At 54.7% G+C, this 26,682-nt stretch overlaps 1 protein-coding gene and 1 pseudogene across 1 annotated transcript; one reads left to right on the plus strand and one right to left on the minus strand.

The window, feature by feature from the left end:
• Positions 1–4,213: 4,213 nt before the first annotated feature.
• Positions 4,214–20,461, minus strand: LOC105724063 (galactoside 2-alpha-L-fucosyltransferase SEC1-like; annotated as a pseudogene).
• Positions 10,796–22,182, plus strand: NTN5 (netrin 5). Its single transcript, XM_012460164.2, has 7 exons — positions 10,796–10,880; positions 12,712–13,362; positions 18,644–18,832; positions 19,271–19,420; positions 19,748–19,801; positions 20,019–20,099; positions 21,544–22,182. The coding sequence occupies exons 2-7, from the start codon at positions 12,732–12,734 to the stop codon at positions 21,933–21,935; spliced, it is 1,497 nt and encodes a 498-aa protein (XP_012315587.1). The 5' UTR covers positions 10,796–10,880; positions 12,712–12,731; the 3' UTR covers positions 21,936–22,182.
• The last annotated feature ends 4,500 nt before the right edge of the window (positions 22,183–26,682 follow it).

A 26,682-nucleotide genomic window follows, 5' to 3' on the forward strand; every position in this document is an offset into this window, starting at 1 on the left:
GCGTGAGCCACCGTATCGGCCACATCTGCAGTGATCTTACTGTAAACCACACATAAAATTCTAAGTCCCCCAAGTAACTGAATGGACCCTTCCTCTAGGCCAAGGGCATTCTAAAGTAAACCTGAGACTTTAGTTCAGGCCAGGATGGGACAGGGTGGCTGGACATGCCTCATTATACCCTCCTCCCATTTTAATTCAGGCACAGCTGACCAGTGTTAACATCAACACAGACCTTAAGACTGACCAGGGCTGGGCATGGTGGCTCACGCCTGTAATCCCAGCACTTTGAGAGACTGAGGCAGGTGCGGATCACTTGAGATCAGGAGTTCGAGACCAGCCTGGCCAATATGGTGAAACCCTGTCTCTACTAAACATACAAAAAATTAGCTAGGTGTGGTGGTGGGTTCCTGTCATCCAACCACTCAGGAGACTGAGGCATGAGGATCACTTGAACCTGGGAGGTGGAGGTTGCAGTGAACCGAGATCGCATCACTGCACTTCAGCCTGGGCAACAGAGCAAGGTCCTACTTGGGGCTAGGACTTTAATATACAAATTTGGCCAAGGGAGGCCGGGTGCGGTGGCTCACGCCTGTAATCCCAGCACCTTGGGAGGCTGAGGCAGGTGGATCACCTAACGTCAGGAGTTTGAGACCAGCCTGGCCAATATGGTGAAACCCTGTCTCTACTGAAAATACAAAAATTAGCTGGGAGTGGTGGTGGGTGCCTGTAGTTCAAGCTACTTGGGAAGCTGAGGCAGGAGAATCAAATAACTTGAAGCTGGGTGGTGGAGGTTGAGTGAGCTGAGATCGTGCCACTGCACTCTAGGCTAGGTGACAGAGTCTCTGTCTCAAAAAAAAAAAAAAAAAAAAAAAAAAACAGGCCAGGTGCAGTGGCTCATGCCTGTACTGCCAGCACTTTAAGGAGGCTGAGGCAGGCGGATCACCTGAGGTTGGGGGTTTGAGACCAGCCTGATCAATATGGAGATACCCTGTCTCTACTAAAAATACAAAATTAGCTGCGAGTGGTGGCACATGCCTGTAATCCCAGCTTCTCAGGAGGCTGAGGCAGGAGAATCACTTGAACCCGGAAGACAGAGGTTGCAGTGAGCCGAGATTGCACCATTGTACTCCAACCTGGGCAACAAGAGCAAAACTCTTATCTCAAACAAACAAACAAAAAAAAGAAACTTGACCAGGGACTTGTCACAAGTAAACCCATAAGGAACACGTGCCGTGCACTGCAGACTGAGGTGCCAGGGTCTGCAATCCCCTTCTTCAGGGGATGTAAGTGGCTTCTGTCTGCTTGGCTTCCTTTTGTTCCCTTCTGGCTGGCGGGGGACAGGGCAGGCTTTTAGGTGGCTGTCCAACTTTTGCTTTGGAACTTGCAAACGCAGTAAGAAGCTCAGTAAATATTTATTGATGAATTAGCACAACTTCTCGTTGGCAGCTTGCCAGCTTCTGGGGATTTTGTAATGTGAAAGCTATTGGCTGGGTGTGGTAGCTCGCGCCTATAATCCTAGAAGTTTGGGAGGTGGAGGTGGATCACTGGAGGTCAAAAGTTTAAACCAGCCTGGCCAACATGGCAAAACCCCATCTCTACTAAAAATACAAAACTTAGCTGGACGGGCGGCGGGCACCTACGATCCCACTTAGGGGCTGAGGTGCAAGGATAGCTTGAACCCAGTAGGCGGAGGTTGCAGTGAGCCGAGATTGCACCACTGCACTCCAGCCTGGGCGAAAGAACCAGTGGACCCAGACCTCTTCCTGCATTAACACCTCCCAAGCCCAAACCCTGTTACTGGCAGCAAATCCGTATGGGTCTGCAGCAACGTGAATTCTTGCCTCCTCAGCAGAAAGAATTCGACTGAGGGGCATATAAGGCTGAGGCAAGTTTTAGTGCAGGAAAGTTGATTGAAAAGCTTTAGAGCAGGGACAGAAGGCAGGAAAGTACCCTTGGAAGAGGGCCAGGCAGGTGACATGAAAGACAAGTGTGCAGTTTGACCTTTTGAGTTGGATTTTTCTTTTTTGAGACAGAGTTTCACTCTTGTTACCCAGGCTGGAGTGCAATGGCACGATCTCAGCTCACCGCAACCTCCACCTCCTGGGCTCAAGCGATTCTCCTGCCTCAGTCTCCCAAGTAGCTGGGACTACAGTCACAGACCAACGTGGCTGGCTATTTTTTTTAAAATGATTATTAAAAGCCAACTAATTTTGTATTTTTAGTAGAGACGGGGTTTCTCCATGTTGGTCAGGCTGGTCTCGAACTCCTGACCTCAGATGATCCATCTGTCTCAGCTTCCCAAACTGCTGGCATTACAGGCGTGAGCCACCATGCCTGGCCCCCCGCTTTTTTTTTTTTTTTCCTGAGACAGAGTCTCAATCTGTTGCCCAGGTTGGAGTGCAGTGGCACGATCTTGGCTCACTGCAACCTCTGCCTCCCGGGTTCAAGCAATTCTCCACTCAGCCTCCTGAGTAGCTGGGATTGCAGGCATGCGCCACCACTCCCTGCCAATTTTTTTGTATTTTTAGGAGAGATGGGGTTTCACCATATTTGCCAGGTTGGTCTCAAACTCCCGACCTTGTGAAATACCCGCCTTGGCCTCCCAAAGTGCTGGGATTACAGGTGTGAGCCACCACGTCCAGCCTGAGTTGGTTTTTTTTTGTTGTTGTTGTTGTTTTTGTATTTTTTGAGATGGAGCCTCACTGTTGTTAGTCTGGAGTGCAGTCGCGCAATCTCGGCTTACTGCAACCTCTGCTTCCCGGGTTCAAGCGATTCTCCTGCCTCAGTCTCCTGAGTGGCTGGGACTACAGTTACACACCACCATTCCTGGCTAACTTTTGTATTTTTCGTAGAGATGGGGTTTCTCCGTATATTGGTCAGGCTGGTCTCGAACTCCTGACCTCAGGTGATCTGCCCACCTCGGCCACCCAAAGTGCTGGGATTACAGGCGTGAGCCACCGTGCCCGGCCTGCAACCAATTACTTTAGAGAGACAGTTAACAACTGCCCGACTATCACCTGTTGTCGCCCAATATTCGTGGTTGGGGGGCCTCTCCTCCCTGTTCCTGGCTGGCTGGCTACTTACTGTAACAACGCCCCACTGCGATGGCTCCACCAAGGACTTAAGGAAGCCGACTGAGGCTCCAAATGGCTCTGGGGAGACGCAGTATTATTACTCTATGAAGAAAAGGCTGCCCCGCCTCATGGCCTCAGAAGTAAGTCAAGAAATGGGGATTTAGATAAATAAGCAGTTTGGAAAGGGTGTTTTGTTTTAACAGGGTCATATTCTGTTGCCCAGGCTGGAGTGCAGTGGTGTGATCACGGCTCACTGCAACCTCTGCCTCCTGGGTCAAGTGATTCTCTTGCCTCATCCTCCTGAGTAGCTGGGATTACAGGCATGCACCATGCCCAGCTAATTTTTCTATTTTTAGTAGACACAGGGTTATTGCCATGTTGGCCAGGCTGGTCTCAAACTCCTGACCTCAAGTGATCCATCTGTCTCAGCCTTCCAAGCTGTTGGGATTACAGGTGGGAGCCACTGTGTCCAGCCTCTTCCCTCATATTCTTTCGTGATGAGGCTAATTCCAAAGCCAAAATTCCTAGTTGCCCAGAAAATTGAGTTCCCCTATCCTTCAGGCCAGGAACGGCTTCATCCCAGGAGGTGAGCGCAAAATATCTGGGCTCTCTGCTACCACTGCTGCAGGAAGGAGAGGGCAAAACTACGTTTCCATTGTCAAGCAATGCAAACATTCCTGGCACGCCGAAAACGTGAGCAGCTGACGCCTCCCACGTGTTCACGATGCACTGGCTCTAAGCGAATTTGTTGAGCTCCCACGAGCTGCTACTGGCATAAGTTCTGTGGTTTGTGCGTTTTCTGACTGACAGAGAGATTGAGTCAGTTATCCAAACTCATTCACCTGTAGTGAGGGACTGCAAGTCTGCCCCACACCCCCCACTCACTGCCCCTCGGTCAGAGGATGAGGGCCAGGCACTTGCAGGGCTAGCTACAGGCCATTCTGTCCAGCCTGTCCCAAGTCAGCCGCCATGCCCACGCACTGTGGCAGGAAGGCTGCTTGTGGCCTAAAGACCAGGTCGAAAGGGGAGTGCGGCCGTGTGAAGTTGGCCAGGTAGATGGTGTCCCCACCCGTGAGGCAGGCAGCCCAGGTTCCAAAGGTGCCCACGGTGATGATGGTGTGGTTGCCCTGTGTCAGCAGTGCAAAGTCCCTGGCAAGTGAGCCCTGGAGGCCATTCCTGGAGAAAAGCACATCCCCAAGGGAGCTGTTGATGGCTTCCTGGCACCAGGCCATGTCATTGCTGGTGACCACAAAGACCGGGAGGCAGTAAAGGGCCCGGAACCAGTCCAGAGCCCGCTGCAGGTAGCCCCGGTCAGCCAGCACCCCCTTCCACACACGCGGCATGACACGGACATAGTCCCCCTGGCGCACGTGGACCCCCAGCAAGGTCGCCTGTTCCGCCCACCTGGACTGCAGGCCCCGCAGGAACCTCTGGGCCTCCTCGCGCACGTGGTCGTGCAGGGTGAACTCCTGGAGGATCTCCTGGTGGAGGTGGTGGTAGAAGGTCCAGGAGCTGGGGTAGCCCGTAAGGCAAACATAGCGCCCCGGGATGTGGCGGTACTCCTCTTTCATCCAGTCGTTCAGGTGGTAGTTCTGCCAGGGGATCCTGCTGGCCGTGGTGCTGTGCAGCACCGGCAGGGTGATTCTGAAGACAGGGGCCAGGACGCTGTGCATCTGGGCAGGGATGAAGGCGGGCCGCCCATTCAGCTTGGCCAGGGCGTACAGCGTGGCGTACTCACCCATCTGGTTCCCCAGGCGGCCCTTGGAGTTGATAGTGAACAGGCCCTCCTGGGGGAGGTGTCTGGGGGCCAGGACCACACGGGCTGAGTATGCCCAGGGTGTGGGCACTTGAGCCAGGCGCTGGTGGCAATGGAAGACGGCGGACACCACAAAGATGGCAAAGAGGAAGTAGACGGTGGAGAAAGAAGGGCAGGTGGTCCAGAATCCCTTGATGGCTGCCGGGAGGAGAGAGGACAGGATCAAGAGGGAGGGCTGGGGGTACAGGAGTCTCTCACCCACCCCTGGCCAAAGTCATTCACTCACGCACTCAATCCATCCATCCAAGCCTCTGTCCCAAGAGCCAAGGTGCATGGGAGAGACCTCAGAGCACAGATGCTGGGGTCTTTCCACCTGCGACTGAGTTCCAGCCGGAAGTCCCAGCCTCACCAGCACCATGTGACTTCAGTGAAGTTACTGCAGCTTGCTGAGCACAGTGGCTCATGCCTGTAATCCTGGTACTTTGGGAGGCTGAGATGGGAGGATCACCTGAGCCTGAGTTCAAGAGCAGCTTGGGCAAAAAAGTGAGACCTTATCCCTCAAAAACCAACTGATCAACCAAACAAACAACTTTTAAGGCTGGGCGTGGTGGCTCATGCCTGTAATCCCAGCACTTTGGGAGGCCAAGGCAGGCAGATGACCTGAAGTCAGGAGTTCCAGACCAGCCTGGCCAACATGTTGAAAGCCCATCTCTACTAAAAATACAAAAATTAGCCGGGCGTGATGGCAGGCGTTTGTAATCCCAGCTACTCAAGAGGCTGAGGCACAAGAACTGCTTGAACCTGAGAGCCCAGGAGATGGAGGTTGCAGTGAGCCAAGACTGCGCCACTGCACTCCAGCCCAGGTGACAGAGTGAGACTCTGTCTCATAAATAAATACTTGCAGAGTATCTATTACATGCCAGGCACAGTGCTCAGGGCCAGGAAGCCAGCAGGGGACAAAACAGACAGGAATCTTTAGTGCCTGTGCAGAGGGAAAGAGCATGGCGGGCCCAAGTTCATGGGCAGACTCTGCCTTCTGCAGGCTGGTGACCTGGAGGTGTCATTTAACTCCTCCTCTCCTCTTCCATGAAATGGGGCTGCCACACACCTGCACTGCTAAGTGCTAAGCATTTCCTGATGCTATTAGTGGGTGTGGTGGATTCAAGATGACCATAGACTCCTGGACTCCCTTTCCCTTGAATCTGGGCAGGTCCATGACTGCCTTGAGCAGTTTAATACTGGGCAAGTGAAATTGTGTCTGTTTCTGGCTCAGGACTCAAGAAACTAGCAGCTTTCACTTCTTGCCTTGGGAATGTTCTCTCTGCACTATCATGTCAAGCTGGAGAGTTCAGCTTTTGTTTTTTGAGACAGGTTCTCACTCTGTTACCCAGGATGGAGTGCCAGTGGTGTGATCATAGCTGGGCTCAAGGGATCCTTCCACTTCAGCCTCCCCAGTAGCTGGGACCACAGGCGTGTGCCACCACACTCAGCTAATTCTTACATTTTTTGTGGAGATGGGGTCTCACTATGTTTCCAAGGCTGGTGTTGAAGTCCTGAGCTCAAGCAATCCTCCTGCCTTGGGCTCCCAGAGTGCTGGGATTACAGGTGTGGGCCAGTTTTATCTTTTGTATGTAGGGCTGTGATTAGCTCATTTTTTTTTTTTTTTGAGATGGAGTCTCATTCTGTCGCCCAGGCTGTAGTGCAGTGGCGTGATCTTGGCTCACTGCAACCTCCGCCTCCCAGGCTCAAGCGATTCTCCTGCCTCAGTCTCCTGAGTAGCTGAGATTACAGGCTTTTTGAGTAGAGAAAGGGATTCACCATATTGGCCAGGCTGGTCTCAAACGCTTGACCTCAGGTGATCCACCAGCCTCAGTCTGCCGAAGTGCTGGGATTGAGGTGTGAGCCACCACGCCTGGCCTAAGTGTGTATTTAACAGGTTTTTGTATATTCACAGAGCTGTGCAACCATCACAATCAATTTTTAAATATTTGCATAACTCCCCCCAAAAAACCCACACCCTTTAACCATCTCCCCAACATCTTCCCTGCCCCTCGTCCCCACTACCAACTAATCTCCTGTCTCCATGGAGTTGCCTATTCTGGATTTTTCGTGTGACTGGAATCACACACTCTGTGACCTTCTGCATCTGGCTTCCTCCCTCGGTAGCTGGCGTGTTTTCAAGGCTCATCCACGCTGTAGCAGGTGTAGAACTGACACCTCCCTCCTTTCAAGGCTGAAAGTCCCATTGTCTGGGTGGACCACAATGTGTTCATTCATTAATCAGGTGATGGGCACTGGAGCTGTTTACAGTTTTCGGCTGTTGTGAATAGTGCTGCCATGAACCTGTGTGCTGAGTCACAGGCTTACTCTATGTGGAACCTTTTGGGAGCTGCCAGGTGGCTCCCCCACTTTCCGTTCCCACCAGCAGCAACACAGGAGGGCCCCATTTCCCGGCCTCGAGAGCCACTGTGTTTGGCTGTAGTGGGTGCACAGGGCCATCTCACCATGGGGCCCATGCCTTTTCACCTCCAGATCCAGCCCTGACCACTGGGCCTCATGGGGCCCAGGTCCTCGCAATGGGGTGAATGGTCCCTTCTCCAGGGGCTGCTCCATCTACCCCCAGGGCTCCCAGAAGGCCTTCTGCTCCCAGTCCCTACCATGTCCTGATTGGCTTTTTCTTCTTCCGTTGTTCACTCCTCTGACCAATGTCCTATGGTTTCCCTGTGGCCACTCCAATGGCTACAACTCAGCAATCATCCCCTCACCCCCTCCCCTCCTACCCCATCCCTATCGAAGCACTGGTTGGTACGGGCTCACCCCCAAAACTTCTGGCTTCTGCCTCACCCCTCCTGACTCCCCATCTCTCCCCCGGCCTGTCCGCTGAAACCTCGGGGTCCTGCAGGCCTCCTCAGCTCTCATCCTCTATTCCAGGACTCCTCACTTGGTTAATCTGATCCTTTTGAGAAGCCTGAACACTCTGGCGCCCTCCTTGAAAGTTTCACGTGGGTCCCCAGCAAAGCCAGCTGGCCTAAGTCCTAAGAGAAATGCCTCTGGCACTGCTTTCATTCCCGAAAAGTAAGTTACATCTGCCAGAGCCCTTTTTCACTGAGCTGGTGGAAACTGTGTCCCAAACACGATCTTGCCAACCATTCAACTCAGGGTCCTGCCTTGGAGAAGGAACTAAGCTCTGAGCCCAGCTGGAGCCCCTGGGGCAGCTCCCAAGGCCAGGGCTGGGGGAGGGAGGTGCAGGGCAGGGACTGGAACCCGGGCCACTCACTGGTGAAGAGAAACCAGCTGAGGACAAGGGCGCCCCCCATGGGGTCCACCTTTATGTTGTGTGGCGTTAGATTCTAAACAGGGGGTCCCGTGTCTGCGTTTTGCTCCGGGGCCCTGCGGATCACGCAGTGGGTGCCCTGCCTTTTCCCGGAGTCTCAGGTGTGCCCTCTCGTGGCTGTTCTCAGCCTAGACAACCAGAAAGCCGCAGAAAAGCAGATACCAAGGCGGAGGCTGCCAGGGTGGGGGCGGGCCAGTCCCATCTCAGGGCTCGCTGTCCTGGTACGCGATTCCTTGTCAGCCATTGTCCTCAGGGGGACTGGCAAACGCCAACCTCGACTGAACTCATCTGGGGACAACCCTGGCTTGGAGGGTCATGTGGCTATCTGCAGACTTCACTTCTGTTACTGTGAACACCCATGTTCTTTGCTGCCTAAAACATGACATGTTTGACAATGGGATGTGGCCCAGACTGCCGTGCTGTGGGTGCTATGTGACACAGATTATGCATCCGTCAACAGGGCCAAAATGCAGAAGGTTCCAGAATACAAAATACGACTGTCCCAGAGAGTTCAGGCAAGAAGCCATGGGCATGTCAGCTCAGTTAGCCCTCACCACCCCCTCCGCCCACCATGAGGATGCTTTCATCCTCATTTAACAGATGAGGAAACTAAGGCAGAGAGAGGCGAAAGCCTTGCTCTCAGTCACACAGCTAGGACAGAGGTGGGTGTGAACACAGGCAGTGTGGCTGGGGTTACCATCCTGGCCTTTTCAAACATGTCCGGGGGAGGGCAGGTGTCTGGACATCCACACTCTGCCCAGTAACTCATGCAGCGTGACCTGCCCTGCCTCGTGGGGCCTCTGTCATGTCTGGGTCACTGAGGGAGGGGTTAGAGGTCTGTGGGAGCCCAGCACCCAGGGTCTCTCCGGGTTGAACCCACCTGAGAGCTGTGCCTTGGGCAGCCCCAGCCTTCTGTAGAGCTGTGAGGGTGAAGGTCTCCAGCACTTAAAGAACTCTCCTCCACGCACACATAGTCTCCTTCCCAACTTGGGGAACTATTTCCTGGGCTCTGGCAGCTCGTCTCCTCCTCCCCAGGCACTCGCAGGGGCGCCAGTCACCTCAGGCTGTGGGGAACAAAAGCATCCCTCCAGGAGCGGGAGCTGAAGAGACTTCGCCCAGGTGTGGAGGAAGACACGAAACTTGAACCTTCTTCCTGAGTTCTGTCTGGCAGCCATCTGGGTTCTGCGCTGGCCGTGGCCTCAGCATAAACGCCTCTCCATGTCACCCACTTACATCTGCAGCCCCTGGGCCCCCATGGCCCCTTCCCCATTTGCCTTTGTTCCAAGGTGATTGGCACCTTCAGACAATCTAGAGCACGGAAGGACCTGAGCTGCTGGGGTCTCCCCCTCCCTCTCCAGATGGTGAGCCTGACAGGGCAGGGTCTGTGTTCCCAGTGCACACCCCTGGCTAAGTCCCACACAGGGAGAGCTCAGGCAGGGTCAGCGGGGGACCCGTACCAGAATCCCGAAGTTGTACTCTGACTCACACGGCCTGGGCCCCCAGCTCCAACGTGCCTCTCTGATATGGGGGCATCTTGGCCCCATTCCATCCTCCTGCAGCCGATTCCCCTCCCAGCTTTGCAAGTGACTCCCTTCTTTCAAATCACGTCCCCGTCCTGTTCCTGCCTCATCTGGCCCCCTCCAACATGGTACCTAAGGGTCCAGAATCCAAGGTTGCCTTGGCTGTGCCCTTGAACCCTCCCAGGACAGTGGGTCCCAAGCCTGTCAGGATCAAGCCCATACTATGCCACGATAAACGCTGGGGCCCCCCAGGGCAGCAGGTGCCGCGCCCCAACCCCACGAGGCCCTTGCTTTTCTCAGCAGGAAGCGACAGAAAACATTATTTTTCTAGTCAACCCATTCGGATATGGAATAGAGCAGACAGCAACATTTGAATGAAAATGTCACGAATGAAAGCACTGAGGTCTCGCAGGACACTGGCACTGGGGAGGTGCTTTTGAGCTCTGTCCCCTGCACCCCGGGGGTCTCCACCTTCTCCCTCTGCTGCAGGAGAAACACTGGGGCCCAGATGTTCTCGGCTCCTTCGTCGCCTTCCCCACCATCTTAGAAAGCGGCTGAGGTCTTTGGAATTCCCGGGGGCTGGTATGAACCTTCCAAAAACACAGATTTTTAGGGCTTGAAAATGACTGACCTTAAGGCTCTGGGAACCCACAGCTGACAGGTTCCAGAGGGAGAAGGAGGGGCTGGCTTGGGTTCATGCAGTCAGAGGCAGGAGCTGAGCAAAGTTCCCAATAGCGATTGTCTCGCAAAGGTCAGTCCCTGCCCGATCCCCGCCACCACGAGGTGGGGCTGAGCCAGTGGGCAGATGTGGAGTGGGATGGAGCGGGCCCGGCTGGCGGCCTCCTGTCCTACCTGCGGTGAGCCTCCTAGGCCAGGCTGCTCGGGGCTGTCCTGCCGCTGGACCGCCGGGGGCACCGGCGCTCACGCTCACGTCCCACACCGTCGCGGGTGGCCTGGCTGGCAGGGGTCCCTGTGGGGACGGCGTGGCTGCGGTTGGTGAGGGGATTGGGGTGGGAGGGGGGTGGCGGTGTTGGATTCTGCGGGCTCTGCTCTGAGCCCCCGCCCAGTCCAGAAACCCCACTAGCCTGGGGCCTGAGAACAGCCACTGGCCACTCCCTCCCGAGAGCCCACCGCGCCACTGCTAGGAGGAAGAGCCTGCGGGAACTGGCTGCAGGACGCTCTCTTCTCGAGTGCAGGTCTGGCCAATGTCGGGGCCTCAGGGATCGGGTGGGGGGTGCATGCCAAGAGCCAGGGAAAGGAAGCCTGGTCCCAGATGGACCTCGGGGCACCCAGGCAGGCAGCCTACGGGTCTGCTGGGAGCATGGCTGGACTGTTTCCTAAAGAGGAGTATGGACTGGGGGATGGACATCTGGGTTCTCTGTGCGCCACGACTAGTTTCTGGGTCCCCCAGGAACACTGGGACCTCATAGCCTGGTTCCCCAGGGTGCTAAGGGCCAGAGGGTGCCACCCCTTGAACTATCCAGCAGGGGAGAAAGGGGACATGGGGGGCTGGTTCTTAACAGACTGCTGCTGAGGGCCAGGCGGGCAGCCGCCACCCAAGTAAGCGCAAAATGGCGCCAGGCTCCTTGGGAGGGGCGGAGGTCGAGGCCTGTCATCTGGGGCCAGGGGAGGCAGAGTCTGCATGTGGCCAACAGCAGTGGGGACATGGGCTCTGAGGCCAGGCGGAGCAGGTGTGGCCCACCCCTACCCCCAGGGTGCCCCAGAGACGCGCAGCCTAGGGTCATGCCTGGGTGCAGATGCAGAGCCAAAGGCCTGGAAAGGCTCCGAGAGGCTGGTGGCCCTGGAAGGGGAAAGTGGGGCCATTTCAGAGCCCAGTCTTGCCCAGCTCCTGCCATCCCTGGGGTCTGGGCTTATGCCCCCTCGGGTTCCCTGGCATCTGGCACCCCACCCTGTCCAAGCTCCTGCTTTCCTGCCTCTCTCCTCCTCATGACCCACCACCCCCAACATCTGTTCCCCCATCTGCTCTGGGGACCTCTGGTCTCTGGGCCCTGGGGTCCAGGATAGTGGGCGAGGGCTGTATTGAGCAGAAAGTCCCAGAACTGTAACTTCCGGTCCCCATACCCAGACTTCTGAAGGGAACCAGGCGTCTGCTCCCTCTGAGTCCCCACAGGGACTCCACTGTCCTGCTCCCAAGCCCCAGAGCCACCGAGGTTCCAGCTCCCAGCATCCCTTTCCTCAGCTCAGCACTCTGGGCTTCGCACTCGGGTGGGAAAGGGTTAAGGGGGTGGGTGGGTGGCAGGGAAGCCGGGTTGTTTGGTGATAATCCCCTTCCGTGCCCAGGGTGTGGAGAACAAGGTTAGGGCCCCACGTGGGAAAGGCCATGGCTCTGATCCCCACGGGCCTGGGCCTCAGCCTCTCACTTCTAATCCCCCACCAGACACCCCTATCCTGTCCCTTCCCCTCCCCAGGGCCTGCTGGGCTGGGTGTCTCTGAGCCCACCTGCCCGCCTGTCTCGGCCCCCAGACTGTCTGAGCCTGTCCCCCAGCTCCCTGTGGCCTCTGGGTGCCTGCCCTCTATCTCGGCCTCTCGGCCTCCAGGCATCCGTCTGTCTTTGCAGCTCCTTCTCTGTGCCGGGCCCTCCCCTAGGCCTGCTGTCTTGTCTCTGCCTCTGTCCTGTCCTCCATTGCTGTCCCTCAGTCTCCTCTCCTGCCCAACCCCGCCTGCCTCTGTGTCCTTCTCTAGGTTTCCCCGTCTGCTGGCCAGCCCCTCTGCTCCAGCCCCTCGCTGCTCCCCAGGGCCCCCTGCCCCTCGACACTGACAGATAACTCTGGGGTGTTAAGCTACGGATTAGTTCAGGCAAAATTCTCGATTTTGTCTGCGTTCTTTCCCCTTTGGGTTATGTAAACAGTAATTCTCCCCAGATGGAACTATTTTCCTCGCTTCCATGCAGCCGGGGAGGGGGCCTGGACGGGCTGGGGGTGGAATGCTGTGGTTCCACAGGATGCCTCCAGGAAGGGCAGAGGATGCGGCCGAGGTCCCTAGCCCAGTCACCTCTCTTCCCTCCAGGTGCCGACTCTGCTGTGACCATGCCTGTGACCTTTGCCCTCCTGTTCCTCCTGGGCCAGGCCACTGCAGACCCATGCTACGATCCACAGGGCCGCCCCCGATTCTGCCTCCCGCCAGTGACACAGCTGGCTGCCACAGCAGCCTCCTGCCCTCAGGCCTGCACCCTGTCCCCAGGGAAACATCTTGGCCCTGGGGAAACCTGCAATGGCAGCCTGACTTTGGCTCTGGGTGGCCCCTTCCTCCTGACATCTGTCAGCCTGCGCTTCTGCACCCCAGGACCCCCGGCCCTCATCCTGTCTGCCGCCTGGGCTGCAGGGGGTCCCTGGAGGCTGCTGTGGCACAGATCTGCCTGGCCTGGGGCCTTGGGGGGCCCTGAAAGGGTGACCTTCCGCTCCACACCAGGCTCTAAGTCCACTGTGGCGGCCAGCCACCTCCGCGTGGAGTTCAGGGGCCAGGCCAGGCTGGCGGCGGCTGGGCTGAGAGGCCGCTGCCAGTGCCATGGCCACGCCGCCCTCTGTGCTGCCCGTGCCCGGCCCCCTCGCTGCCGCTGCCGCCACCATACCACCGGCCCAGGGTGCGAGAGCTGCCGCCCATCCCATCGAGACAGGCCCTGGCGGCCAGCCACGCCCCAGCACCCCCACCCTTGCCTGCGTGAGTCCTGGCCCCCCACTCTCCCCACCCTTGCCTGCCTGCCACTGCATCCCTTGTCCCTATGGGAGCACAGTGCTCCCTTCCCTCCCTGGAACTGGGTGCTCCTTGCCTCTCACCCCAGTCTGACTTGGTCCCCTCTGTACCTCCTCCCTGCAGCCTGTCCTGTGTGATGATGGTGATGATGGTGGTGGTGGTGGTGATGATAGTGATGATGGTGGTGTTGATGGTGGTGATGATGGTGATGATGGTGGTGGTGGTGGTGATGATAGTGATGATGGTGGTGTTGACGGTGGTGATGATGGTGATGGTGGTGGTGTTGATGGTGGTGATGATGGTGATGATGGTGGTGGTGGTGGTGATGATAGTGATGATGGTGGTGTTGATGGTGATGGTGGTGATGATGGTGGTGGTGATGGTGGTAGTGGTGGTGATGGTGGTAGTGGTGATGGTGGTGGTGGTGATGGTGGCGGTGGTGAAAATGGTGGCAGTGATTATCATGGTGATAATCATGGTGATGGTAGTAGAGATGGTAATGGTGGTGGTGATGTGATGATGATGATGGTGATGATAATGATGATGTAATAACAGTTCCCGAGCACCCATCCCAGGGCCTGGCTGGATGCAAGTACTTGGGTAATATTTATTGAACAGTTGTACGGGAACAGGGGCAGCTGGATGGTACCTGACTCCTCAAACCAACCATAAGGGCAAGTAGTGGGTAATTAAATGCATATTAATCAATCACCTACTGTGTGCCATGCGGGGATTGTCATCAGGCCCATTTTACAGATGAGGAGACTCAGGGCTAGAGTTCAGAAGTCCCCTGCACAAGGACACACAGCAGCTACGTGTGGCAGGGCCAGGATCTGAGCTCAGGAAGCCAAGTTCTGGGGTCTCAGATTGTCCCTGCTAAGCTCTTGCCAGGTCCTGTCACACCAGGTGCTCTCGGGTGTCAGACAGGAGGCAACAGACAGGAGCATGGCTTTGGTGGCCGGCCAGCCAGACTATCTGGGCTTGAATGCCAGCTCCTCTGCTTACCAGCTGTGTGACCTTGGGCAAATGACCTAACCTTTCGGTGCCTCAGTTTACTCTCCATAGAGTGGGGATAATAACAGCACATCCTTTACACACTGTAGTGAAAGTTCAATGTGTTAATATACATAAAGCCTTTAAATAAAAGCCAGTGCGGTACCTGGCACAAAGGAAGGGCTTCCTGAGCACCTGCCAAAGTCGCCACTCCCCAGCTGAGGAAGGTGAGGCTCAGAGACGTGTCACTTGCCCCAAGTCTCACTGCCGGCAAGGGATTGAACCCTGGGAGGCCTGAGTTCCGAGACGCTGCGACAATACACTGTACCATCCAGCTGGGCAAGTGCCCCTGCCCCTGGCAGGTCCTATTTGATGCCCTCTTTCCCGCAGGTGCTTCCAGACTGGGCCTTCCCCACTTCCCTCCAGCAGCTCCTCCTCAGAGAGAGCTGGTGTCAGCTCCTTCCAGCCCTGACCCCTCCCTCCTCTAGCCCTGACACTTGGTAGAGGGTCTGAGGTCCTGGGAGGTAACTCTACCAACAGACACAGACACACACACACACACACACACACACACACACACGTGTGCCAAGTGTGCCCTGCCTTCCCTCTCTACCTCCCATGCTCTTTGCCTCCCAACCCTCTTCTTTTCTTTTTTTTTTTTTTGAGATGGAGTTTCCAGGTGCAGTGGCTCAGGCCTGTAATCCCAGCACTTTGGGAGGCCTAGGCGGGCGGATCGCCTGAGTTGGGAGTTCGAAACCAGCCTGACCAACAGAGCGAAACCCCGTCTCTACTAAAAATACAAAATTAGTTGGTGTGGTGGTGCATGCCTATAATCCCAGCTACTCAGGAGGCTGAGGCAAGGGAATTGCATGAACCCAGGGGGTTCACTTTGCAGTGTGCCAAGATCATGCCATTTCATTCCAGCCTAGGCAACAAGAGCTAAAGTCTGTCTCAAAAAAAAAAAAAAAGGGTCTGGAGATGGAGTCTCACTCTGTCACCCAGGCTGGAGTGGAGTGGCGCAATCTCGGCTCACTACAACCTCTGCCTCCCAGGTTCAAGCCATTTTCCTGCCTCGGCCTCCCAAGTAGCTGGAATTACAGGTGTGCGCCACCACGCCCAGCTTAACTTTTTTTGTATTTTTAGTAGAGACAGGTTTCACCATGTTGGCCAGGCTGGTCTTGAACTCCTGCCCCTCCGGTGATCCGCCCACCTCGGCCTCACAAAGTGCTGGGATTACAGGCGTGAGACACCATGCCCGGCCTCTGTTCCTCTATGTCTCCATATCTGAAGGTCACATGGGCTAATTTGCAGACCATCCCCATTCTCTGGCAAATCTTTTACCTAGGCTGGGGGTAAGGTGGGAAATTCACCTAGCCTGATGGGCCTGGACAGGGCCTGGGCACTGGGGAGGCTGTCCTGCTGAGGGTCACCACATCCCCCAGTGCCCTCCAAACCCGAGTAAGAGACTGACAGTGAGCGGTGGAGAAAGGCCAGGGTGGCCGGGGTGAGACTGATGCCTGCAGTGGAGCTGCCTGCTTCACAGACATCCTGGTCTACATCTTCCCTCTCCCGTCCCAGTTTTCCAGAGGGGAAGTGAGGTGAAGCGATTACCCTTGGGTCAGAAAGAATCTAAAGCCTGACTCAACTCACTGACCATTGGAATAGCTTTGCCACCTCGAATGCCCACAAAAACCCTGGGAGAGAGGGATCTGGATTCTCACTAGACAGGGAGAAAATAGAGACTGGGAGAGGCGGAGTTGTTTTCCCAAGAACATGCAGCTGTCTCAGCTCCCTGATCATCCCGCGACTCTTCCGGGCTCTCAGGGATCCGTCAGTCCAGGGCTCTCAAACCTCTCAGAGTCAACACCCTGAAGTCAAGTCTCTTCAAAGAATGTCCATGAGCCTGGGCAACAGAATGAGACCCCGTCTTTACAAAAAAAATTAAAAAGTAGCACGGCATGGTGGTGCACGACTGTGGAGCCAGCTATCAAGGAGGCTGAGGTGGGAAGATCCCTTGAGCCCAGGAGTTGGAGGCTGCAGTGAGCTATGACCACACCACTGCACTCCAGCCTAGGTGATAGAGTGAGACTCTATTTCAAAAATAAAAAATAAAAAAGAGTGGTCTATGCATCCCCTGTATCAGCAGCTCACTCTGCAGTGCTTGCTGGAAATGCAGACCCCTGGGCCCACCAGAAACCCTAGGGAAGAGCCCTGATATCTGGCTTTTGTTGTTTTGGATTTTTTTCTTTTCCTTTTTTTTTTTTTTTTTGAGACAGAGTCTCGCTCTGTCGCCAGGCTGGAGTACAGTGGCGCAATCTCGGCTCACTGCAACCTCCGCCTGCCAGGTTCAAGTGATTCTCCTGCCTCAGCCTCCCAAGTAGCTGGGACTACAGGTGTGTGCCACCATACCCAACTAATTTTTCTATTTTTTTTTTCTTCATCGTTCAACTTGATAATTTCAGTATTTTTCGGGTTTCACCATGTTGGCCAGGATGGTCTCCGTCTCTCGACCTCATGATCTACCCACCTTGGCCTCCCAAAGCATTGGGATTACAGGCGTGAGCCACCATACCTGGCCAGGTTTTTGTTCCTTTTTTAAGAAACAAAACGCGGTGTTGTTTTAATAAAAACAACAACAAAACAACACATTTCCCTGATAATTCTGATGAGCAGTAAGGTTTGAGAGTCACCCTAAAAAGCCTGATAAACACAGTCATACTCTGTTTCCCAGGCTGGAGTGCAGTGGTGCAATCATAACTCACTGCAGCCTCCAGCTCCCAGGCTCAAGTGATCCTCCCACCTCAGCCTCCAGAGTAGCTGGGATTTACAGGTGTCGGCCACTATGCCCTGCTGTGTTTTTAATAAAAACAACAACAACAAATTTCCCTGAAAATTCTGATGAATAGTAAGGTTTGAGTCACCCTAAAAAACCTGATAAACGCTCCCAGGATAATGTACACGCTAAATAATCCTCGTGAGCTGTGTATTCCTGGAGTGAGGTAAGAGCTCAGACTCTCAAGCCAGAAGGCCCGTGTTTAAGTCCTGCCTCCAACTACCGGCTAGCTGTACCTGTGCCTCAGCTTTCTCCCTCTGTAAAATGGGATGATAGTGCCAGGCTCACAAAGCACTTGTGGGGATAAAATACATCAAGCACTTAGCCCAGGGTTCCTGCAAAATGCCTGCACGTGGGAGTGCTTGACGGTCAAGTGCTTGCTCTCCACCAGGCCTGAGCTAAGCACTCTCTATCCACTTTATCTCATTTAAGCCTCATGAAGTAAACATTATAAATGCCATTTCACAGCCAATCAAACTACAGAGGGAGAAGTCACCTGCCCAGGGAATCAGGGAATACAGTCAGAGGGGCAGACAGGGCTAGCAGGGTCTCATTCCACAGGCCACAGCCTTTTTTTTTTTTTTTTTTGAGATGGAGTCTCACTCTGTCGATAGGCTGGAGTGCAGTGACGTGATTTCGGGTCACTATAACCTCCGCCTCAGGGGTTCAAGCAATTCTCCTGCCTCAGCCTCCTGAGCAGCTGGGATTACAGGCACACAACACCATGCCCAGCTAATTTTTGTATTTTCAGTAGACGCTATGTTGGCCAGGTGGGTCTTGAACTGCTGACCTCAGATGATCCACCCAGCTTGGCCTCCCAAAGTGCTGGGATTACAGGCATGAGCCACGGCACCTGGACACAGACTACTCTTTAGGGACCCAGTTTCACAGATGCTCAGGAGGTTCCTAAGTCCCCTCGGGCTTACCCAGCTCCAGTCCAATGTACCTTTCTTTGTTTTGTTTTGTGAAATGGAGTCTGGCTCTGTCGCCCAGGCTGGAGTGCAGTGGTGCAATCTTGGCTCACTGCAACCTCCACCTCCCAGGTTCAGGAGATTCTCCTACCTCAGCCTCCTGACTAGCTGGGACTACAGGTGCATTCACCATGGCCAGCTAATTTTTATATTTTTAGTAGACGCTATGTTGGCCAGGCTGGTCTTGAACTCCTGACCTCAGGTGATCCACCCAGCTTAGCCTCCCAAAGTGCTGTGATTAGAGGCGTGAGCTACTGCACCCAGCCTACCCATTTAAAAGATGAGAGTGGAGACGTTTTGGGACCCACGCTTAGCCAGAGAGACCCAGGCATTCTCTTCTACCTTGGACACTCACTGCTTCCTTTCATGAGGGCAGGGCTGTGGAGAAAAAGCTTGGGACTGGGGAGCACCAACCCAGCCCTGATGCAGCCCCACCCCATCTTGCTCCTAGCCTGCTCCTGCAACCAGCATGCCCGACGCTGCCGGTTCAACTCTGAGCTGTTCAGGCTGTCGGGTGGCCAGAGTGGGGGTGTCTGTGAGCGATGCCGCCACCACACAGCTGGGCGGCACTGCCACTACTGCCAGCCAGGGTTCTGGAGGGACCCCAGCCAGCCTATCTCCAGCCACAAGGCCTGCAGGGGTGAGTGTGGCCCGCAGACAGGCCTGGGGGAACAGAGGTGGGGCTGGACTCCTGCGTCTGAGGGAGGAGGAGCTGGGCCTAGACTCCTGGGACTGAGGGAGGAGGGGCTGGGGGCCTGGACTCCTGGGACTGAGGGAGAAGGGACTAGGGGCCTGGACTCCTGGGTCTGAAGGAGGAGGGGCTGGGGTCCTGAACTCCTGGGACTGAGGGAGGAGGGACTAGGGGCATGGACTCCTGGGTTGGACTCCTGGGCTAACGGAGGAGGGGCTGGGGGCCTGGACTTCTGGGTCTGAGGGAAGAGGGGCTGGGCCTGGACTCCTGGGCTAAGGGAGGAGGGGCTGGGCCTGGACTCCCCGGGCTGAGGGAGGAGGCGCTGTGGAATTGGAAAGGGCATCTGGGGCCTGATACCCCATGGCCCCAGCTCCTTTGCTCATATAGCCTGCAAGTGCCACCCTATTGGGGCAACAGGAGGAACCTGCAACCAGACCAGTGGGCAGTGCACCTGCAAGTTAGGGGTCACAGGCCTGACCTGCAACCGCTGTGGTCCTGGCTACCAGCAGAGCCGCTCCCCCAGGATGCCCTGCCAGCGTGAGTCTTGAGGGGCCAGGCCACAACCCTGAGTAAAGCGGGAAGGAGACATCCCAGGTCTCCAGTGAGCAGGTGCAGTGAGGGCTGGGGCCTTGAGAAATGGGAGCCCAAGGCTGGAGGCTGGACTCTGGGTCCTTGGAGAAGCAGAGACTGAAAAGGAGGCTTGGGGGGCCTGGACTGCTGGGTCCCGGGAGAGGAAGGCAAAGAATACTTGCACTCTTGAGTCCTAAAGGAATAAACACTTTGAGTTTGGGTGCCTGGATTCCTAGGGCGGGGGCGATCCTGGAGAAAATGACTAAGAGGTTAATTTCTCCTTTGGTCTCATAGGAATCCCAGAGTCAACAACCACCCTTGCTACTACCCCTGGTGCTTATAGCTCTGGTAAGACAGTCTGGCATGGAGGTCCCTGAGTGGCAACAGGGACTGGGGATGGGCTGACTGGGTCCCCAGATGGGGATACATGGGTCACCCATTGAGCCCAGTCCCAAAGGATTGGGTGCCCCAGTTGGCCATCAAGATGGAATACAGGGATGGGCAGGGGCAGAAGGCTGTGGTCTAGGCCCCAGGAGCCCACTGCAGACAGCCTGACCCTCCCCAGACCCTCAGTGTCAAAACTACTGCAATATGTCGGACACCAGGGTACACATGAGCCTTCGGAGGTACTGCCAGCAGGACTATGGTGAGTGCTGGGGAGACAGACAGCTGGAGGCAGCACAGTCGGTTCTGATGACTGCTTCTAAGCCATCCCCTCTCTGGCCTTCCACTTTCTCATCTTAAATGGGAAGGAGTGTTGGATTCCAAAGGGCCCTTCCTGATCTAGAAATGGATGAGGCAGAGGAGAAATGGGGAGGGGTGTGGGGAGGAGCCGTTCACTACCTTCCTGTGTCTCCTCTTTCCCCATGTTCTTGGGCTTGCAGAGTTTCATCATCTTCAGCCTGACATCTCAGGGATGGAAGAGATAGGGGAACTGGTTGAGTACAATGAGCTCTTGCCCTGTCCTACCAATTTCAGAGACCCTTTCTTCTTCCCTTCACAGTCCCAGATATTTGAGCCTTAGCCCCACTCCCCATAAAGACTTACCCCACAGTTCCCTAATCCCCAGTCCACACCTGTTCCATGGCCCTGGCATCTATGACCTCAGGCCATTCAGCTCTCTTAGACACTCGGGAGTTTGGCTCAGCCAACAAATCTAGACCAATGCCAGCTATTTCTCTCAATGTGTAGGACCACAGACTTTTTCTCCCTCAAGATCCTCATCTGGTCACTAGTGTTCTAGGCCTTCAAAGGTGGAAAGCTTTCCCCTACCTTCTACCGGGATCTTGCGCTCCGCAGACCCAGCTTGCTAGTCAGAGAGTCCCATACAGTCTCTCAGAAAGTACGTTTTTCTGGCCGGGCGCGGTGGCTCACGCCAGTAATGCCAGCACTGTGGGGGGCTGAGGCGGGGTGGATCACTTGAGATCAGTTCGAGACCAGCCTGGCCAGCATGGTGAAACCCCGTCTGTACTAAAAATACAAAAATTAGCCAGGCGTGGTAGTAGGATCCTGTAAACCCAGCTACTCAGGAGGCCGAGGCACAATAATCGCTTCGACTGGGGAGGCGGAGGCTGCAGTGAGTTGAGATCACACCACTGCACTCCAGACTGGGTGATAGTGAGACTCTATCTCAAAAAAAAAAACAAAAAAAACTTTTTCTTAATTAGTATCAGTATGGCCTCAGCCCTCATGTTCCAGGGACCAATCTCTTCCTTCTGGCCCTCCAAATTCATCCCAGAGCCCCCCCCACCCCCACCCCGGCAATGTGACCCCTCTTTCCAAAGAATTCCACCATTGACATCTTCTCATCCCACTGTATTAGAGTCCCTGGACCTGCCTCTTCTGCCCGGTCGCCAGCCCCACCTACCGCAGAGTAGTTTTAACTCCTTGCCTTGAATTCAGTTCTTTACACCAGCAGGCCCCACCCCTCACGATTTAGGGACAAACTCTCAAAAGTTCAAGGTTTCTCTCTCCGCCGCGATCCCAGAAGCCCACCCACAGGTCTCAGGCTCTTGCCCACTGTGGCTGACGGACCCGGAGGTAACCCGGAAGCTCCCCATGACCTGGGCTGATATCTCCCCTCCCCACAGTTCTCAGCGCGCAGATACTTGCGTCCGAGGCGGTGGGCCTGGCGTGGCAGCGGCTGGCTGTGCACGTGCTGACCGTCTACAAGCAGCGGGCGCGGCCCGTGCGCCGCGGCGACCAGGACGCCTGGGTGCCCCGCGCCGACCTGGCCTGCGGCTGCCTACGCCTGCAGCCAGGCGCCAACTACCTGCTGCTGGGCAGCGCGGTGGGCGGCCCCGACCCGGCGCGCCTCATCCTCGACCGCCACGGCCTCGCGCTGCCTTGGAGGCCGCGCTGGGCCCGGCCCCTGAGGCGGCTGCAGCAGGAGGAGCGCGCCGGAGGTTGCCGCGGCCTGCGGGCACCCACACCCAGCCCCACCCAGGCCAGAGCACTAAACGTGGGCTGGGGCCGCCTCTAACGACAACAAAATAATTTGGGAGCGACGGGGAGCTGAGCCTTCTACCTCGATGGTGCGCCGTAAAGAGCCAATCAGACGTCGCAGAGTCCCGACGTCACTGTGCATGCGCCACGCCTCGCAGGCGTGCGGAACTTTTAGCAAAAAGGCAGCGACCAAGATTTCTGGTTCCAGCAGTCCCTCCTTTGGCCTGTGGCTGATTCCCCGCCAGTGATCTGTTTTCCCCAATAAAGTCTCAAATATTGGGGAATTCTGTCTACAGACCCTTGATTGATGCTGGTACAGTCTCTAGAGGGAAGCGAGCAAGGCCTTGAATCAATAAGCTGAACTGAAGTTAGGACCACAGCATCCTGACAAAGTGGCCAATTCAATGAGAGCGCTCTTATGACGTCATTGGGTGCCAGTCAAATTGATGTTGCCAGAGACAGGCCAAAGGCCAGTGGGCGGGGCGTGGTTGGAAAAGGGGGGAAATCTCACAACGGGAGCGACAGCAGTTCGATTTCCAGAAGATTACAGACTTAGGAACTTTTGGTTTCTGATGGGCCTCAGGATAGACTCTCAGAAAGGAATGAAGAGACTTTGAATATCTGAAGAGGGTTCTGATAGGTTCATCTGGTCTCGAAGTGCAGCCTAGTCTCATTTTTGAGAGAATAGCCAGTCAGAAGCCACAGAGTGGCATGACATTGCTTGGTGCCGAGCAGAATTGTATTCCCACCCAACAGATGGCTACCTACAGGCCAGAGGGGAGGGGCTCAAAAGGCAGGAGGCAGTAAGTATCACAGAATGGAAGGTTGCCACGGCCTGGGAACTTCCTTGCCACCCTGACCTCTGCCTCTGCACCCACAGCAAAATAATCTCAAATTTGGGTGATCTTTTCAGGAGAGTCACTGAGAGGGTACTCAGGGAGTCTTAAGAAAGGATGTGATTTAAGGTCCATTTGTTTCTTCCTCTTTTTAAAAAATTTTATGGCTGGGCACTGTGGCTTATGCCTGTAATCCCAGCACTTTGGGAGGCTGAGGCAGGCAGATCATGAGGTCAGGAGTTCGAGACCAGCCTGGCCAATATGGTGAAACCCTATCTCTACTAAAAATACAAAAATTAGCTGGGTGTGGTGGTGGGTGCCTGTAGTCCCAGCTACTTGGGAGGCTGACACAGGAGAATCGCTTGAACTCAGCAGGTGGAGGTTGCAGTGAACCGAGATTGCACCACTGCACTCCAGCCTGGGCGACAGAGTGAGACTCTGTCTCAAAAAAAAAAAAAAGAAAAAAATTAGCCAGGCATCATGGTCTGTAGTCCTCATACTTGGAAGGCTTCAGTGGGAGGATTGCTTGAGTCCAGGAGGTCCAGGCTGCAGTGAACTATGATCAGGCCAGGATACTCCAGCATGGTTGACAGAGCGAGATCCTGTCTCAAAAAAAAAAAAAAAAAAAAATGAAAAAACAAAAAGTTTCTTTCTTGCTCATGTACGTGTTCCATGCAAGTTGGCAAGGTTTGTTTTTCCACACAGTCACTCAAGAACCCAGGCTGAGATGTTCACCACCCTGTAGCAGCAGCCGTAACCCAGGATCTTCTTGATCAATGAGGCAAGGAAAGAGGAAAAGCATTGAATGCTCTTATGCAAGTAAAACAGCTTTGGCCCAGGAACGACTCCCCACGCTTCCACTCATGGCTCATTCATTGGGATTACTCATGTGGTTCCACTCAGTTGTATGAGGGTGGGGAAGTGGAATTCCCTCACGTGCAGGTAACAGAGAAGAACTGTCGAATTGGTTTCCTGTTGCTGCCATAACAAATTGCCATAAACTCAGCAGCTGAAACAACACACATTTATCATCTTACAGCTCTACAGATCAAAAGCCCCACGTGGGTTTCACTGAGCTAAAATCAAGGTGCTAAGGAGGCTGCATTCCATCTGGAGCCTCTAAGAGAGAATGTTTCCTTTCTATTCCCACCTTCTGGAGGCCATCCACATTCCCTCATTCATGACCCCTTTTTCCATCTTCGAAGCCAACCACGACAGGTCCAATCCCTTTCAAGCTTCACATTTTTCCTGCCTCTTCTATCCTCACATCTCTTTCTGACCATGGCTGGGAAAGGTTCTCTGCTTTTAAGGACTCTTGTAATTAGATGAGGGGCACCCAGTCTACTGCCATACCACCCTGAATACGCCTGATCTTCTCTGATCTCAGAAGCTAAGCAGTGTCAGACCTGGTTAGTTCTTGGATGGGAGGTGGGGGTCACCCAGATAATCCAGAATCATCTCTCCCCATCTCAAGATCTCTCTTTCTTTTCTTTTTTTGCTTGTTTTGAGACAGTCTTGCTCTGTCGCCGCCAGGCTGGAGTGCAGTGGTGTGATCTCGGCTCACCGCAACCTTCACCTCCTACATTCAAGTGATTCTCCTGCCTCAGCCTCCCAAGTAGCTGGGATTACAGGTGCATGCCACCACGTCCAGCTAATTTTCATATTTTATTATTTTTTTGAGATGGAGTCTCACTCTGTCACCCAGGCTGGAGTGCAGTGGCGCAATCTTGGCTCACCGCAACCTCTGCCTCTGAGGTTCAAGCGATTCTCCTGCCTCAGCCTCCTGGATAGCTGAAATTACAGGCACCCGCCACCACACCCGGCTAATTTTTTTTTTTTTTTTTTAGTAGAGACAGGGTTTCACTATGTTGGTCAGGCTGATCTCAAACTCCTGACTTTGTGATCCACCCGCCTTGGCCTCCCCAAGTGCTGGAATTACAAGCGTGAGCCACTGCACCCCGCCAAGGTCCTTAACCTTAATGGCATCTGTAAAGCACCTTTTTGCCACGTAAGGTAAAATATTCACCAGTTCTGGGGATTCGAGTATGGACATGTTTGGGCACCATTATTTTTTATACCTACCACAACTGGTAAGCACTAGAATTTTCTGCCACAGGTCTCTGCTCAAATTTCACAGCATCAGAGAGAAGATCCTTGACCACCTTAACTAAATATAAGCTCCCTCCAATCTTACTCTCTTTCTTTCTTTTCGAGACAGAGTCTCACTCTGTGGCCAGACTGGAGTGCAGTGGTGTGATCTCGGCTCACTGCAACCTGCGCCTTTTGGGTTCAAGCAATTCTCCTGCCTCAGCGTCCCAAGTTGCTGGGACTACAGGTGTGTGCCACCATGCTTGGCTAATTTTTAAATATTTTCAGTAGAGATGGGTTTTCACCGTGTTAGCCAGGATGGTCTTGATCTCCTGACCTCGTGATCCATCCGCCTGAGCCTCCCAAAGTGCTGGGATTACAGATGTGAACCACCGTCCCCAGCCCCTTCTCTATTTCTTTGTCTTTATTTTTTCTTCTTAGCACTTATTGCCACCTGATATATGAAATATTTTTTGGCCAGGCATGGTAGCTAATGCCTGTAACCCAGCACTTTTGGGAGGCCAAGGTGGGAGGATTGCTTGAGCCCAGGAGTTCAAGACCAGACTGGGCAACATAGTGAGATCCTAGCTCTACAAATAAAAAAATTAGCCAGGCATGGTGGTGGGCACATGTGGTCCTGGTTACTCAGGAAGCTGAGGCAGGAGTATCTCTTGAGCCCAGGTGGTCAGGATGATTGTACCATTGGATAAGAACAGTGCCTAGCACAGACCAAGAGCTGTATGAGTTTATTGTTTATTTATTTATTTATTTTGAGACAGGGTTTCATTCTCTGCCAGGCAGGAGTGCAGTGATGTGATCACAGCTCAATGCAGCCTCGACCTCCCAGGCTCAAGGGATCCTCCTGCCTCAGCCTCCTAAGTTGCTAGGACTACAGGCACATGCCACCAGGCTAGGTGTTTCATTTTGTTTGTTTGTTTGTTTGTTTTTGAGACGGAGTTTCCCTCTTGTCGCCCAGGCTAGAGTGCAATGGTGTGATCTTGGCTCACTGCAACCTAGGCCTCCTGGGTTCAAGCGATTCTCCTGCCTCAGCCTCCTGAGTAGCTGGGATTACAGGCTTGTGTCACCACACCTCGCTAATTTTGTGTTTTCAGTAGAGATGGGGTTTCACCATGTCAGTCAGGCTAGTGTCAAACTCCTGACCTCAGGTGATCCGCCCGCATTGGCCTCCCAAAGTGCTGGGATTACAGGCGTGAGTCACCACGCGTGGCCTATATATATATATTATTTAAACACCCAGAGTCCACACCTCCTCCACGAGACTGAAACCAGAAGGCGAGATATAGATCAGGGAGGATTTTGCTAGGCTCCCAGAGGCAGTGGGAGTTAAGTGCAGGGAGAGAGGGGTGAGGAGGCCCAAAGGGGCTGTGGGAACCACCCAGGCCTGCAGAGGCCTGGCGCTGCCACCTCCCACTCAGGGGCTGGGGAGATGGGAGATGAAAGTGTAGTGCAGAGCGGGCCCCATATGTTCCTCATGACCTAAACTTTGTTCCCAGCGCCCGAGACAAATAGGCGTGAAATCCACATCTGGGACCCACCTCCGGCCTGGCTGTTCCCTCCCTCTCTGGGCATGGAGCCCAGTCTGTCTTTGCGCTTTAATGGAGGCACACAGGTGGCTTCCAGAGCTCCAATGAGGCCCCTGCCCACCTCGTGGTATCGCCGGATGGCTTCCTGAAGGAGGGAACTCCTGAAATGTATAGAAGTTTGAGTAGGAATTTGCCCAGCAGAGAAGGAAGAAAGGGAGCCCAGTTAGAGGAAACAGTTTGGGCAGAGGACCTGGGCCTTTTTTTTCCCCAGGGGCACTGGGAAGCCATGGGAGGTCTGTGAGCAGGAGAGGGGCAG

Source organism: Aotus nancymaae, unplaced genomic scaffold, assembly GCF_030222135.1.
Source record: "Aotus nancymaae isolate 86718 unplaced genomic scaffold, 86718_ANA_hifiasm-v0.15.2.pri h1tg000028l, whole genome shotgun sequence".
In the NCBI taxonomy this organism is placed as follows: Eukaryota; Metazoa; Chordata; class Mammalia; order Primates; family Aotidae; genus Aotus; species Aotus nancymaae.